Here is a 16,071-nt window from a genome sequence, read left to right on the forward strand (position 1 = left end):
CATACAACATACAAATCTGCTTCTCAGTAGCTTCTACTCTCTATCCAGCAAGGGGGAAGTAGGGGTGGTGACAAACCCATTTCGTGTGGCTAACATGGTTTGTTGCTTGAACAGGTATACATGGTTCTCTTTGAATGACATATATGCAATGAATCTGGACATGTTCCATTGTATTTTAACCTGTTGGACTTTGTGTTAGACACCCATATATCTAACATCTCAAAGGCTGAAGTCCTCTTCCTTAGAATCCTATTTACTCCTCAGGAAACTTGACACAATCAGGGTGAGACGCTGTGCTCTCCACTGGATTCAGTCGCTGAGACAACAACCGCTGAATATCACACCAAAAAACCAAATAAGCACCAAAACCAGACAACTCAAAACAACACGACAAATCAGTACCCAAACTAACACCCATGACACCAAAACTTCACACAGCTCAACAAACACCAAGACTACACAACAACTCAACAACCCAGACAAACACCAGTCAACATCAAGAGTTCACAACACACACAAACACAACAAATCACAAATCAAACAACAGAAACTCATAAGCTCAACAACCTTCAGAGGGACACAAGCACAACAAACTCAATTACACAATATCAAAACAATAACAAATATACAATAACTAATTACCTCTGACTAGACTGACTGTCCCAAAAATTGCCAAATACAGAATGACCACTTCTCACTCCCTCAAGGCTTCACGATTGAATCCGCAGACAAACCAACTGCCTACCTGCCAACAAGCAATTCATTTACTAGCTACCCATACGAACACAAACAACCTAACGAGACAACAACCAAAACAACCAGCCTCTCTCTCTCTCTCTCTCTCTCTCTCTCTCTCTCTCTCTCTCTCTCTCTCTCAACCAACCCTTGAGTACATTGTCAAATGCAACTACAGTAGTACCTCGCGATACAAAATTAATCCGTTCCGAGGCGCCCTTCGTATCATGAGGTTTTCGTATCTTGGACCACACTTTACATGTAAAATGGCTAATCCATTCCAAGCCCTCCAAAACACCCCATTAAATTTCATAATAAAGCTAAATTGACCTATAAACAATGAAATACTACAACAATTTGGACCATTCAATACCTAAATTAAGACTAAAAATGCAAAACCTGTAAATAAAGTGCATATTAGTGTACAAGAAATATTATTACTGTAACGTAAAATGTGGACTTACCTTTCGAGTGAGGCTATGTACATACGTAACTATCCAAGGAAGATTGCTTCTGCCTACGTACTTTTTCACAATGTTCTTGTGTGAGCCTTTTCGGGGGGTGTCTTCTACAAAGGATTGCACTTTATGAAAAGCGGCTTTAATTTCTGCCGTTTTTTTTTTTTTTTGTTTTTTTTTTTTTTTTTTTTTTTTTTTTTTTTTTGTTTTTTTTTTTTTTTTTTTTTTATGTAATATGTACGTACGTACACTTTAAAAAAATATACATACGTACTACAGTGGACCCCCCGTATTCGCGTTCTCCAGATTCACGGATTTCTCTCGGGAACGTTTCCCTGTATTATTCGCGGAAAATTCGAGCATTTGTGGTATTTTTCTATGAGAAATATCCACAAATTCCTGGTTTTCGTTATCAATTTCATCATAAAATGCACTTTTTGTGATAAAACTCTTAAAAAAACCAAGTATGAAAATTTTTAGTGGTTTTTCTTAAGTTTTAACTAACAAAATAGGCTGTTTTTAGCCTTTTTATAGGGGTTTCAAACATTCGCGGATTCTAACTATTCGCTGGGGGGTCTGGTACGCATCCCCCGCGAATACGCGGGGACCACTGTACAACGTAACTATCCAAGGAAGATTGCTTCTGCCTACGTACTTTTTCACAATGTTCCTGTGTGAGCCTTTTCGGGGGGTGTCTTCTACAAATGATTGCACTTTATGAAAAGCTGCTCTAATTTCTGCCGTTTTTTTCTTGTTTTGATATTTAACTTTTTTTTTTTTTTTTTTTTTTTTTGCACCTCATGACTGTTGGCCCTGGTGTCCATCAAAACCCTGTTCAACCAAATGCTCTCTCTGCAACTGATTTGGGTACTGAATGATCAGCTGCTAACCTTCAACATAAACTGAAGTGCCTTGATTATACGTACACTACATACTGGTATGCATGTTGTAAATGATTGGTCTACACCCTCTGTTCAGCAGGGAGTGTAGATTCTACCAACCTTGCAAAGTTTCCAGTTATCCCATGAGAGAGACCTTGATCACTCATCCCATGTGATAGATCTTGGTCACTTTTTTTTTTTTTAAATATTTGTATTACGTACACATTGACGATCCCGAAAACAAATACCGCGTGCGTACTATAACAATGCTGGTACCGAGTGGCCGAGCCACGCCACCACATGTACATAGTAGATGCATGATGGGAGGGACGCTGGCCAATAGGAGAGAAGGATTTCATGGCCAAGACTAGCATCAGGAACCAATGGGAGAGCAGGAGGATGGTGGCGAGTCTACTAGCTTTCTTACGCCGAAGCCCTAAAAATCAAAACCTCTCCTGTATGCCGGCGCCGGTTTGGAGTGAGTGCAGAAGCGGAAAAAATAATTTTTTCAAAAAATCACAGTGCGTTTAGTTTTAAAGATTAAGAGTTCATTTTTGGCTCATTTTTTTGTCATTGCCTGAAGTTTACTATGCAATCATCAGAAATGAAAAATAATATTATCATATGTAAATAATGCAAGATATGGTAGTGAAAAAAAAAAAAATCATAGATAATTGTATTCAAATTACGCTGTGCAAAAAACGGTCAAAGCTAACGAGTTACTTTTTTTTTCGTTGTATTGTACACTAAATTGCAATCATTTTGATATATAATACATAGTAAAACAATAAAAGGAACACCGGAAAAATATTATCACAAAATGATGTACGAATTCGTAACGCGCGGACGTTAAAAAATGTTATTTTCAAAAATTCACCGTAATTCTAAATATTGTTCTAGAGACTTCCAATTTGTTTTAAAATTAAGACAAATGATTTAATATTACGATACTGTAAGAGTTTTAGATTAGAATTGCAGATTTCGACCATTTCGGACAAGTTAAATTTGACCAAATGTCAAAATTTTTATATATATATTTTTTTATATGCACATATTTCGGAGATGGAAAAAGCTACAACCTTCACTTATTTTTTATTGTATTTTTCATGATTTTGCGCACATTTTGATATATGAAACTCTATAAAACGGCTAATATGAAAAGGAGCAAATATTAGGATAATGCGACATACGTATTTCGGAGACTTGCGGCCGAGAATCAGCGCACGGAGTGAAGGTAAATATATATTTCAAAAATTCACCATAAATCACAATATTGTTCTAGAGACTTCAAATTTGTTTCAAAATGAAGAAAAATGAGGGAATATTACTAGGCCGTAAGAGTTTTAGCTTACAATTGCGTTTTTCAACTATTTCGGTAGAGTCAAATTTGACTGAACGTGATTTTTTTTTCTATTTATCGTGATTTATATGCAAATATTTCGAAAAAAGAGAAAAGCTACAACCTTCAATCATTTTTAGTTGTATTCTACATGAAATTGCGCAAATTTTCATATATAAAACTTTATGTAACAGCTAATTTTAAATGGTGCAAACATTTCGACAATCGCACAAAAAAATTCTGATTTTTTCGGAAGAGTTACTGCGCGGACGTAACAAAATTTTTTTTTTTTTTTTTTTCTTCATAAATTCACCATAAATCGAAATATTGTGCTAGAGACTTCCAAGTCGTTGCAAAATAAAGGTAAATGATTGAATATTACTAGAATATAAGAGTTTTAGCTTACAATTGCGTTTTTCGACTATTTCGGTAGAGTCAAAGTTGACCGAAAGTTGACATTTTTGCCCTTAACGTTATTTATATGAAAATATTTCGAAACTGATAAAAGCTACAACCATGGGTTGTTTTTTGTTGTATTATGCATGAAATTGCGCACATTTCCATATATAAAACTTTATGTAACGGCAAATTTAAAAGGGTGCAAACATTAGGACAATCGCACGAAAAAATTTATCGGAAGAGTTATCGCACGAACGTAAGGAAAAAGTTTTTTCATAAATTCACCATAAATCGATATATTGTGCTAGAGACGTCCAATTTGTTACAAAATGAAGGCAAATGATTGAATATTACTATAATATAAGAATTTTAGCTTACAATTGCGTTTCTCGACCATTTCGGTAGAGCCAAAGTTGACCGAAGGTTGAAAATTTTGCACTTATCGTTATTTATATGAAAATATTTCAAAACTGATAAAAGCTACAATCATGAGTATTTTTTTGTTGTATTTTACATGAAATTGTGCACATTTTCATATATAATACTTCATGTAAAGGATAATTTAAAATGGTGCAAAAATTGTCAAAGTGACGAAATAATTTTTGAGATGTGTCACTGATACTTTTTAGTGCGATAAGAAAGAAATTCGCGCTTGCGCGCCTGCGTAGCGATTGTAAACAAAACAACACCTTGATCCGTGAACTCCCAGTATCCCCCAAGGCGCGTGATTCAAAAGTTTTTGGCTGGTAGGCCTATAAGTATTTTTCCGCGAATTTTTAAAAAAAAAACTTTTTTGAGTCTACGTATGATACGTCCAATCGGCACACAGGAGACATTTTGACTCGGCGTTTAATACATCCAATCGGCGTAAGAGGGCTAGTATACTAAGATGGTGGCGCGCGGCGCGATTTTCAAAATTGTTATCCGGGCGAATCTTGGACTTTCAGAAACCTGGTGTATCTTGAAAACTTTTTGTATGTAGAGCCGTTAAATTTTTCGTATTGGCTTTCGTATCTCGAGTTTTTTTTAAGTTGAGCCTTTCGTATCTCGAGGTACCACTGTACTACATGACTCCTCCATAATGAGTCTATCCTGATGTTAAGGCAAAGGTTTGTTCTGCTTACGAACAGATGACTGCTCACCTCTACCCACCTCTCCTGTCTTATCCTGGGTTGGAAGAAAGACCAAATATGTCACAAGGTTCAAGCATGATCTCTGACTCTCTTCCATCTCAGCTATTTACCAGATGCCACAGATCCCTTGCATATACAATGTTTTTATTGTTTTTAACCTTTTTCCAACTGGTGCCAGAAGATTTACCCTAATGTCAAGACCTTGGGTATACAGGCAGTCCCCGGGTTACAACGGGGGTTCTGTTCTTGAGACGCGTCGTAAGCCGGAACGACACGTGGAAACATGTCTTAAACTAATAAAAAGTTATAAAAACCTTACTTGTAATCCTTATGTGAACATTGCATGTTGTGTAATGGGGTTATTTCAATGCCAAAGGATGGTTCTTGAAGGTATAAACTTTATTGTAATCCTCTGGTGACACTATAAATGCACATTCTTGAAGTAAATCCTTTGGTGACACTATACTAAATGCACATTCTTGAAGTAAATCCTTTGGTGACACTATAAATGCACATTCTAGAAGTAATCCTTTGGTGACACTAATGTGTAGTACATCCTGGAGTAATTAAAATCCAAATCTGGTAGTTCTGGAAGGTAAAAGTATACACAATTAGTACAAAATACTACACAAAGTCCTGAATGCAATATGTAAATTATAGATATATCAAGAGTAAAAGAGTTAGTGTATGTTAATTAATTCCTTACTTTTAGTTTATAATTCCTTACTTTGAGATATATCAAGAGTAAAAGAGTTAATGTATGTTAATTAATTCCTTACTTTTAGTTTAAAGTTGTCGTGCTATGTAACCCTGGACAAAGTTTTATGTGGCCCCATAGCCTACATCATTCAGGGGGTTCTGGATTTCTGGAATGTACAAAAAATAATTGTCAGTAAGTCCTCTATGCATAGTAAGTTACATACAGTAATATGCACCATACAGTGGTTTAATATCAGATATAACATGTATAAAACTTAGTTAATGTATGTATTATTCCTTACTTTTAGTAGTTTAAAGTTGTCGTGCTATGTATGTAACCCTGGACAAAGTTTTATGTGGCCCCATAGCCTACATCATTCAGGGGGTTCTGGCATTCTGGAATGTACCAAAAAAATTTATCTAAGTTAAGTTGTGTATGCATAGTAAGTTACATACAGTATACCATACGTACAGTGGTTTATAACATGTAATCAAACTTAGTTAGAAATTCCTAATAAAAAAAAGTTATGTACGCATGTACATACTATATGTAAAAACCTTACTTGTCATCCTTTGGTACACTACATGTTACATTTGATACGTATACTTTCCTGAAGGTTTTTTTCATCCAAAAATGGTGCTTCTACTTGTAGTAATCCTTTGGTGACACTAATGTGTAGTACAACCTGGAGTTCTCTTTGGAAAATGTTGGTTCTGGAAGGTAAAAGTAACACAATTAGTACAAAATATACTACAGAAAGTCCTGAATGCAATATGTTAATTAGATATATCAAGAGTAAAAGAGTTAATGTATGTTAATTAATTCCTTACTTTTAGTTTAAAGTTGTCGTGCTATGTAACCCTGGACAAAGTCTTATGTGGCCCCATAGCCTACATCATTCAGGGGGTTCTGGGATTCTGGAATGTACAAAAAATAATTATGTCAGTAAGTCCTCTATGCATAGTAAGTTACATACAGTAATATGCACCATACAGTGGGCTTAATATCAGATATAACATGTAGTATAAAACTTAATTTAGAAATTCCTTACATAACTTACCAACTTTTAGTGAGTCTCAAAGCTGTTACCTAGGTTGTGGGAGATGGAGATGGAGGTGTAGAGCATTCATGTGTAGGAAGCCTGCAATGATAAGGATGCATTCCATACCTAACTTCAGTGTGCTTTATCACAGATAACAGGCTAGGATGATGGGCATCCTGGAATGAAGAATTAATATTAAAGGACAGTATGTAACCACAAAAGTGTACAAAATTTATTGTTCCATAATTAACAATTTACTGTATGTACACATTAAAAACAACTGAGAATTCCTTACCTTCAGCAAAATGAAGAGATGAAGGCTATGTAGAGGTCTGGTTTATGTAAGCCACAAGGTGCATGTCAGTCTGGAATGATAATGTACATATGATTAGTATGTATGTTACATACATAACATGGTTATTACATATGTAATAATAAAACATTCATAAAAAAAAAGTGTCCTTACCAAATTCTAGTGGTTGGCTTGCTAACTGGGATGGGCATATGGTAGATGAGAGTGGCTGGGCTATGGAGTGGGATGTGCAGGTGCTTGGGAGTCTGGAATGATAAAAAATAGAAATGATAGAGTATGTACTGTAATGTACTATTAACTACTGCACATAATATATTATTACTGTTTGACGTATGTATTATGTATACAATATAAAAAATGAAGAATTCTTTTACCTGAAGGAGTTGGAGAGGTGATACTAGTCGTATCAACTGATTTGGGCTCTGAAGAGGGTACATCTAGATCTGGAAAGAATGATTGGGTACATAAATAAGGTGGATGTAACTGTAGCTTATGTACACTTTTAATAAAATTTCTATTAGCAATTTATAAAACATTTTATACAAATTTGTTAAGGATTCCTTACCTGATGAATAGGGCAAGACATCCAAACCATGGAGGGGCTCAGGGTCATCTGGGTCGCCGTCACTATCAAAGGAGTCTGGAATGATAAAGAAAAAAAAAATAAGGTTATGCAACATCAAACACATTGTACTAGTATGTACTGGTGTATGTATGCCATATTGTAGTAAACAGTTTCCAACATGAAAATGAGAAAAATGAAATTGCTTACCTGATACAGGTGGATGGGCTGCTACAGAGGGTCCAGGTACAGGGTGACCTGGGTACAATTTACTCTTAACATTTAGTATATGTTACATTAAAAAATTAACACATTTTATATACAGTATGTAAACACATACATTAGTAAAACAGTTCAGAATTCCTTACCAGGACTAGGAGTGGGAGGTGGTGGTACTGGAGACTTGTGAAAGAAAGTGTCAAGCCTAGACTGCACACTTCTCTTCGTCTGCTTCTCCTTCAGGGTCTCCTTGTAGAAAGTCACCAAATCCAATATTCCTCTCTTTATTTTGTCAAACCTGGCAACGTTAGGGTCTTCTGCCTCAAAAGAAGTCAAGGCTCTCTACAGATGAGTAAAACCCTCTGACAAGCCTTTCACAGTTAATGACCTGGCTTTTGGCTCTGGTGCCGCCGCCGCCGCCTCAATCATTCGCTGCTCCAGCTCAAGGAGGTCCTCTGCTGACAATTCCTCTCCATGGGATGCCAGCAGCTCTGTTACATCATCAGGTTCAAGATCTAGTTTCAGCCTCTTGCTTAGCCCTACGATCTTCCTCGTCACAGTCTCAACGTCTTCTGCCTGGTCAAAGCCTTCAAAACTGTGCACAAACTGTGGACACAGTTTCTTCCAGGCCCCATTTAAAGTGGTCGTCTTCACCTCGTCCCAAGCACTTGCAATGTTCTTCACTGCATCAGCAATGTTGTAGCCCTTCCAGAACTGCTTCAGTGGCAACTCCTTGTTAGCTTCTATGGCCCTCAAAGCAAAACGTATGGTCCTTCTAAGGTAGTAAGCCTTGAAATTAGCAATTACTCCCTGGTCCATCGGCTGTATCAGCGATGTGGTATTGGGTGGGAGGTACACCACCTTCACATTAGGGTGCATGTCGCTCAAATTTGAAGGGTGACCAGGGGCATTGTCCAGAACTGAAAGGTTCTTAAAAGGCAGACCCTTCGAAGTCAAATACCGTTCCACTGCTGGCACGAAATGGTCATTGAACCAATCTTCGAAGACCATCAAGGTAACCCAAGCCTTCTTGTTTGATTTCCAAATCACAGGGAGTTGACTCTTGAAAATGCCCTTGAAAGCCCTCTGATTCTCGGCCAAATACACCAGCAAGGGCTTAAGTTTCAAATCGCCACTTGCATTGGCCCCAAACAGCAAAGTCAGTTGCTCCTTACCAGCTTTATGGCCAGGTGCTGACTTCTCCTCCTTGGAAAAGTACGTTCGGTTTGGCATTCTCTTCCAAAATAATCCAGTCTCATCCACATTAAAAACTTGGTCAGCCGTGTAACCACCATCCTTAATTATCTCAGCCAAACCCCTTGGAAAACTTTCTGCTGCTTCGCTATCAGCACTAGCAGCTTCACCTTGCAGCTTCACATTATGCAAATTTGCACGAGCCTTGAAACGATTAAACCAACCTCTACTCGCGGCAAATTCACCCCCAGCACTGCCTTCTCCAAACTTTTTCACTACTGCCTCATGCAGCTCTCTAGCCTTCTCCTGGATCACACCAAGGCTCACCGGAACACGTCGCTGGTTCTGATCCTCCAGCCAGATCATCAGCAATTTCTCCATTTCAACAATGCTCTGGCTACATTGCTTCTCATTAATCACCGTAGACTTCATCAGTGCAGCATCCTTAACGTGCTTCAGAATACGTTCCTTATCCTTGACTATGGTTACCACCGTCGTCCTGCTCAGGCCTAAAGCACGACCTATCTTGGTGTTCGTTTCTCCCTTATCAGAACGCTTGACGACGTCGTATTTTACCTCCAAGGTGATAACCTTCCTCTTCTTGGATGAACTATCATCGGAGGAAGTACTTTGCCGTTTAGGAGCCATAGTAAAGGCACGAAAAATGCAACAAAACTCAGCAACGTAGCAAGACACAACCTAGTGAAATGCAGGCAGGCACGCGATTGAAGTGGCGTTGTTTGGTATTAGTTTTGTTAATTATGTACTGGAAACAAGCTATGATTTTTTCATTATTTGCACTTTTGGACTGTTTTAAACTGCGCATCCCAAGCTAATGTATTCATTCGCTCGGAAACTAGTTCCGCATATGAGGCGTCACTAAAAAAATATAAAAAATACGACATAAAAGTGTCGAAAATCATCATAACCTAAAAAATTTTTTTGTAATGTAACCAAAAACTTATTTTTATTACTATACTGTGCTAAACTATAAAGGATTCTTATCATAGCATGCGTTTTTTAAAAGCGTCGTTAACTCGGAGCGTCAGAAGCGTTAGCGTCGTAACCTCGGAACAAGCGTCGTAACCCAGGGCGGATTTTTCAATGAATATTTAAGACAAAAGCGTCGTAACCTCGGAACATCGTAAGCCGGAACCGTCGTAACCCGGGGACCGCCTGTATTAGCTAAACTCCATATGAAATTATGCTAAATATATCCAATTTATGCTAGTGGGATGGCACAGTTAAGTTTATCCTAACAGATCTTATTTCTCATTTGATGCTAAACTCTATAGGAAATTATGCTAAATCTATCAAAATTATGCTAATGTTATGTTAAATTGATATTTTATTTTCACAGTGAATTTAAATATATAATATATAAATACAATTGGCCATTAAATATGAAAGTTGATAATCCTATGTACAGGAAATATCTTTATGGACCTTAGCATGTCCTTGGAAGGATTAAATTTGGTGCAATCATCTGCTTTCTTGATACCTTCACTGCATATTAGTTCATATGTTAATGAAACATTTGACTTTTTGTTCTGTTCCTTTTTCTTTTTTTACCATGGAGAAATGGACTCACAGTCAGCATATGGTAATGGTTAGCAAGGCTCGAGCCAACTTTGAAAGAATGGGATATTTATTACAGTCAACTCTCGTTATCTAATCCTAATTGCGGTTATGAAACACACATTTCTCATAATAATTAATGGTAAACCGATGTAATATAGACCTAACACCAGAGTTTTATTATCCATTACCTAAATGCACTGTACTGAACTTGAAATAAATATATACAGGTATTCTCCTACTTACGATGGGGTTAGGTTCCAAAAAAACCATCGTTTGTTGAAAAAATTGTATCTCGAATATAGCCTAGCCTACACTAGGGTAATTAGTAGTACCATCTTCACATACATACGTAGCCTACACTACACAATACAGTTACTCTCTACATATATGGTATAGTAATTATTGATATCAGTTAATTCTCTCAGTTCAGTGTATATTGACCAATGATAATTCAGTACAAAGAGAAATTGAATAAAATTAACAAGAGTTAGCCTCGTGTACACTATGATAACTGAATGCATATACAGTAGCCTAGCCTACAGTATACTCAATTATTATTGGCTAATTCTGGAGGTTCATTGCATTCTGACATATGATAATTCAGTACAGAAAGAAATTGAACACGAAACAAGAATCAGATCGTATAATAATTCAGTAAAAAAAAAAAAAAAGGAAATTGAACTTGAAACGAGAATCAGATTTGGTCCGACTTCGGATAATGGAATGGTGTCAGGCTTGCTGATAGCTATGTATTATTTTAAAATACAGACATAATAATTATGCATATTTTCCATGAAGTTTTTTAAAGTTATACATTACTTCGCTTTATCCAGTAATATTGTATGTATCCTCATGTTATTGTATTTTAAAATACTAACATTGCAGTCGATGTCTTGTCTTGGAAATCAGCTGATGGTGAATATGAATTTATTTTGCCATATTCAACTTAATTCTCAGCAAATGTTCTTGCTCCTAGTTAGCATAAATGAATATCTAGATACTTTACTTACATGGAACAAAGTATAATTTTTTGTTATACAACGTGTTCTTAAGCCAAAATTTTACTTTAATACATCTCATTGTGAACAAATTATTATTATTTTTTTTTTTTTTTGTTTGTTAATAGATTGCATACAAATCAAGCAATTCCATTTATTTTCACTGGTTTTCATCGTAAAATCAGCTTTACGTTATTTATCTTTTATCGATGTGCAAACAACAGTGAAATGTGCTCTTTGAATCCTGCCCAGTAGTTTTGATTAAAATAATTTTCTCTCAGTTTTATTTTCGGTTGTCTGTGAATTCATATCAAAGTTTGGGAGTTTTATCCATGCCTGAATATTTTATCAGCTTCAGCTACAACTTGCAGTATAAATTTAACAGTATATTGCCATGACAATCTCACAGCATGATGCACGTATTCCCATACATGTTTGTCTGTCCATAAACCAAGCAGAAGTCCAATAATTGAATGGATTTTTACTTGGCTAAAACATCTTTTAACTGAAGTGTTAGTTAGTTCAGATAGCTTTTAACCAATGTATGCCAGACCAAAGCAAATACACACTGAATTTTACTTTTGAACACATTAGTGATAAAAAAAAATGTGAGAAGGGGGACTTTTTGGGTTGGTTGGCATCAAATTATCCTGATTCCCTTTATTTCTTATGGGAGTATGTTTCATATTTCAAACAAATTGTACTTCAAACAACCTTCTGAAACAGATAAAGTTCAAAGTCTGAGGTACTATATACATTTAACCAGGCCAGGAATGGTTAAGAACAATGGAAATTGGATTAATTCATTCCAGACCTCCAAAAATGCAACTAATATGTTTTCATCGTAAAATCAGCTTTACGTTATTTATCTTTTATCGATGTGCAAACAACAGTGAAATGTGCTCTTTGAATCCTGCCCAGTAGTTTTGATTAAAATAATTTTCTCTCAGTTTTATTTTCGGTTGTCTGTGAATTCATATCAAAGTTTGGGAGTTTTATCCATGCCTGAATATTTTATCAGCTTCAGCTACAACTTGCAGTATAAATTTAACAGTATATTGCCTTGACAATCTCACAGCATGATGCACGTATTCCCATACATGTTTGTCTGTCCATAAACCAAGCAGAAGTCCAATAATTGAATGGATTTTTACTCGGCTAAAACATCTTTTAACTGAAGTGTTAGTTAGTTCAGAGAGCTTTTAACCAATGTATACCAGACCAAAGCAAATACACACTGAATTTTACTTTTGAACACATTAGTGATAAAAAAAAATGTGAAAAGGGGGACTTTTTGGGTTGGTTGGCATCAAATTATCCTGATTCCCTTTATTTCTTATGGGAGTATATGTTTCATATTTCGAACAAATTGTACTTCAAACAACCTTCTGAAACAGATAAAGTTCAAAGTCTGAGGTACTATATACATTTAACCAGGCCAGGAATGGTTAAGAACAATGGAAATTGGATTAATTCATTCCAGACCTCCAAAAATGCAACTAATATAAACCTTTAAATTCAAAGTTAGTAAGCCAGGCATGCAGTAATTATACCAAAAAGCATAAAATTAGTAGCTGAGATAAATGCAAATTTGATCTTGATAAAACAGCAGACAACTGTGCTTCTGGAACTGTTTTTGTTTCTGTTTACTTTCTGCTTCATGTCCACTGTGTTTCACAGAAAACCAGAATCTAGTGGTGGTTGTTTTCACATGTGTTTTGAAATGTGGTTTTAAATAAGAGAGAGTATTGTCAATCAGCAGGTTTATAACATAGTTTGTGACAGTTTTGTTGGGGTGACATTTTTCCAGAAAAATTTGCACCAACCTGGTTTGTTTGCATTTATTTTACTCATGAATGTGGATATCTATCCTTTTCATCCTCCCCTGATGACATTTCTTCTGCTGTTTGTTGTTGTGTTCTCTTAAGGTCGTCCAGTTATGAGTTGAGCTATGGTTTGTGTCCCTCCGTAAACTCCTCTACACCATTAACCTACCTTTGAGCCCATGAAATTGGCCAGAAACATGCTTGCCACAAAAGGCTTAAATCTTCCTGGCCCTTACCATGGGGGTTACTTAGTGAAACCTATGCATCAACGGAACCCTTCCCTTTGTTTCGGCTTAGAGCCACACACATGATGCACGTATTCCCATACATGTATTTGTCTGTCCATAAACCAAGCAGAAGTCCAATAATGGAATGGATTTTTCTTTAGCTAAAACATCCTTTAACTGAAGTGTTAGTTAATTCAGACAGCTTTTAACCAAGGTATACCAGACTAAATGAGATTGAACCAAGAAAGGAACTACAGTATGAGAAAATCTTGTATGAATAAAAAATTGAAATTTATTGACTTGAAGAAATTCACAAAATGTGACCAGAGCTGCCACAAATCAGGAAATGAATTTCACTGCAGAAGTATTAAAAAATAAAAATGTTAATACTTGAGCTACAGTGGTTTGCAAATCATAAAGATTATCACTGAGGTTTCTGACGAGAATTCAGGGCTAACAATATAAGTTTGAATCTAAAGTGAGGTAACTGTCTACCATTAGCATAATTTCTAATAGTATGAGGAAATGGAATGATAAATAATAATCTAAGACTGAATTAAAAGACCTTTGTTAGTTAATGGTCCTGAGTTATTGGCTTTATGGAGAAAAGACTGTATGTATGGTTTTTGTTCTTTTTAGATGGGATCTGTATCCTCTTCATTCATCTATTACACAAGAAGAACAACAGAAGGTGTTTTGTATTTCACGACCAACATTCCGGAAAATAATTTTGTCAACCAACATAGCTGAGAGTTCAATAACCGTTCCAGATATTAAATACGGTGAGCAGAATTTTGTTAATTTCTTGTAATGTTAAGAGTTTTATATGCCCTATGATGAAATTTTAGTTTACAGGTATTATAATAGTTGCTAAATTATATGGAAAGTGACTTCATGAACTATATAAAGTTCTATAAATGTTAAGTTCTTGAGTTAACCAAAAAGTTAGAATACACATCAGGTCTGACAGTACTTGATATGTACTGTAGTACTCATTAGCATTGTAATGTCACATTACTGTTTATTTCCTTATATGTATGTCAATTGAGTAACTTACTATATATGTGCTTTCATTTTCATTCTATTTTCAGTTGTGGATTTTTGCTTGACAAAAATCTTGACATGTGATGTGATGACTAACTACACATCCCTAAAATTAGCGTGGGCATCCAAAGCATCCTGTAAACAACGTGCCGGTAGATCTGGAAGAGTTTCAGATGGAAGAGTATACCGCCTTGTCCCACGTGGGTTCTTTGAGGTAAATTTTAGTTCATCTGTGTCACTTTTGTTTTTATTATTATTATATGGAAGGAGAAGACCTTCTCAGATGCATGTCTTATTAAAGAGAATGACAGAATTAATCGAATTTATCTTACAAAGAATTTTCTCAATATTCTGGATTATTCGCTTTTCAGGCTCAGCGAGTCTATTGAGTTATTGACCTATAATCATAGCGTAGAATGGAGACTGCAGCTGGATCCTAGATGGTGATCTCCATTGGTATATTTTAGTTTGGTATTTCTACTGGTGTTGAAGTCCGGTATTTATCTAGTGCTGAAGTAGACTTGTTTTGACCATTTCTCTAGTCATTATTGGGACATTGCAAAGGATGTTCCAAGTGAGCACGGTGTGTAGGTCATTATTTGTAAATACTGATCTACCCACAGTGCTCACTCAGAGCATCCTCTGCAATGTCCCGATGATGACCAGGGAAATGTTCGAAACATGTCAATTTAAACAGCAGTAGAAATACCAACAAAAATATAACAATAGAGATCGCCATGTAAGATCCAGTTGTAGTCTCCAGATTGTATAATGCATTTTAACAATTAAAGTATATTCTATATATATTTTTAGTATAGATCATACCAGAATAAGATAATATCAGATTCAACTTTCAGTTTGATGCTATGAATATAGGTCATTACTCAGTAGACTCGCTAAGCCAGAAAAACTAATACTAATCAGAAATACGTATTGAGAAAGTCCAATATATAAGATAAATTCCACTAATTAGGCCATTTTGTTTATTATTATTATTTAAAAGATGAATCTTATTTGTATGGAGCAACCTCATAGGGTCCATTGACTTGAAATTCAAGCTTGCAAAAAATTGGTGTTCATTTGGAATAGTGTGAAGGAAATAGGAAATACAGAAGGAAGAGATCAGTTATCAGAAAAATAATTTACCATTTTAACTGTTTAGTACATATACATATATATGTAGCACGCCAACACTACCAAAGCTGTGTAGTATGTATATATAGGTAGCAGATGTGTTGACTGTGGCATTTAGTATGTATATAAGATAGATATTTACTGCTCATCTCTCAAGGTAAATCTTCTATAATATACTTTCTCTAGGTCCAAGGAAGTGTTGTTGACCGTATCCAAACAAATACACTTCCTCCCGAACCCCCTTTTATCATCTTTTTCATGACTTTCTATATCTAATGTGGGGATT

At 35.8% G+C, this 16,071-nt stretch overlaps 1 protein-coding gene across 2 annotated transcripts in view; it reads left to right on the forward strand.

Annotated features, from left to right (window-relative positions):
• Window positions 1-16,071, forward strand: part of LOC135227032 (ATP-dependent RNA helicase TDRD9-like) — a 564,113-nt gene that overhangs the window by 272,282 nt on the left and 275,760 nt on the right. For both annotated transcript variants that reach the window (XM_064266821.1, XM_064266820.1), the window contains 2 exons: window positions 14,247-14,389; window positions 14,699-14,865. In XM_064266821.1, the coding sequence (XP_064122891.1) occupies window positions 14,247-14,389; window positions 14,699-14,865 (310 nt within the window). The remainder of the gene's footprint in view (window positions 1-14,246; window positions 14,390-14,698; window positions 14,866-16,071) is intronic.

This window comes from Macrobrachium nipponense, chromosome 15 (genome assembly GCF_015104395.2).
Source record: "Macrobrachium nipponense isolate FS-2020 chromosome 15, ASM1510439v2, whole genome shotgun sequence".
In the NCBI taxonomy this organism is placed as follows: domain Eukaryota; kingdom Metazoa; phylum Arthropoda; class Malacostraca; order Decapoda; family Palaemonidae; genus Macrobrachium; species Macrobrachium nipponense.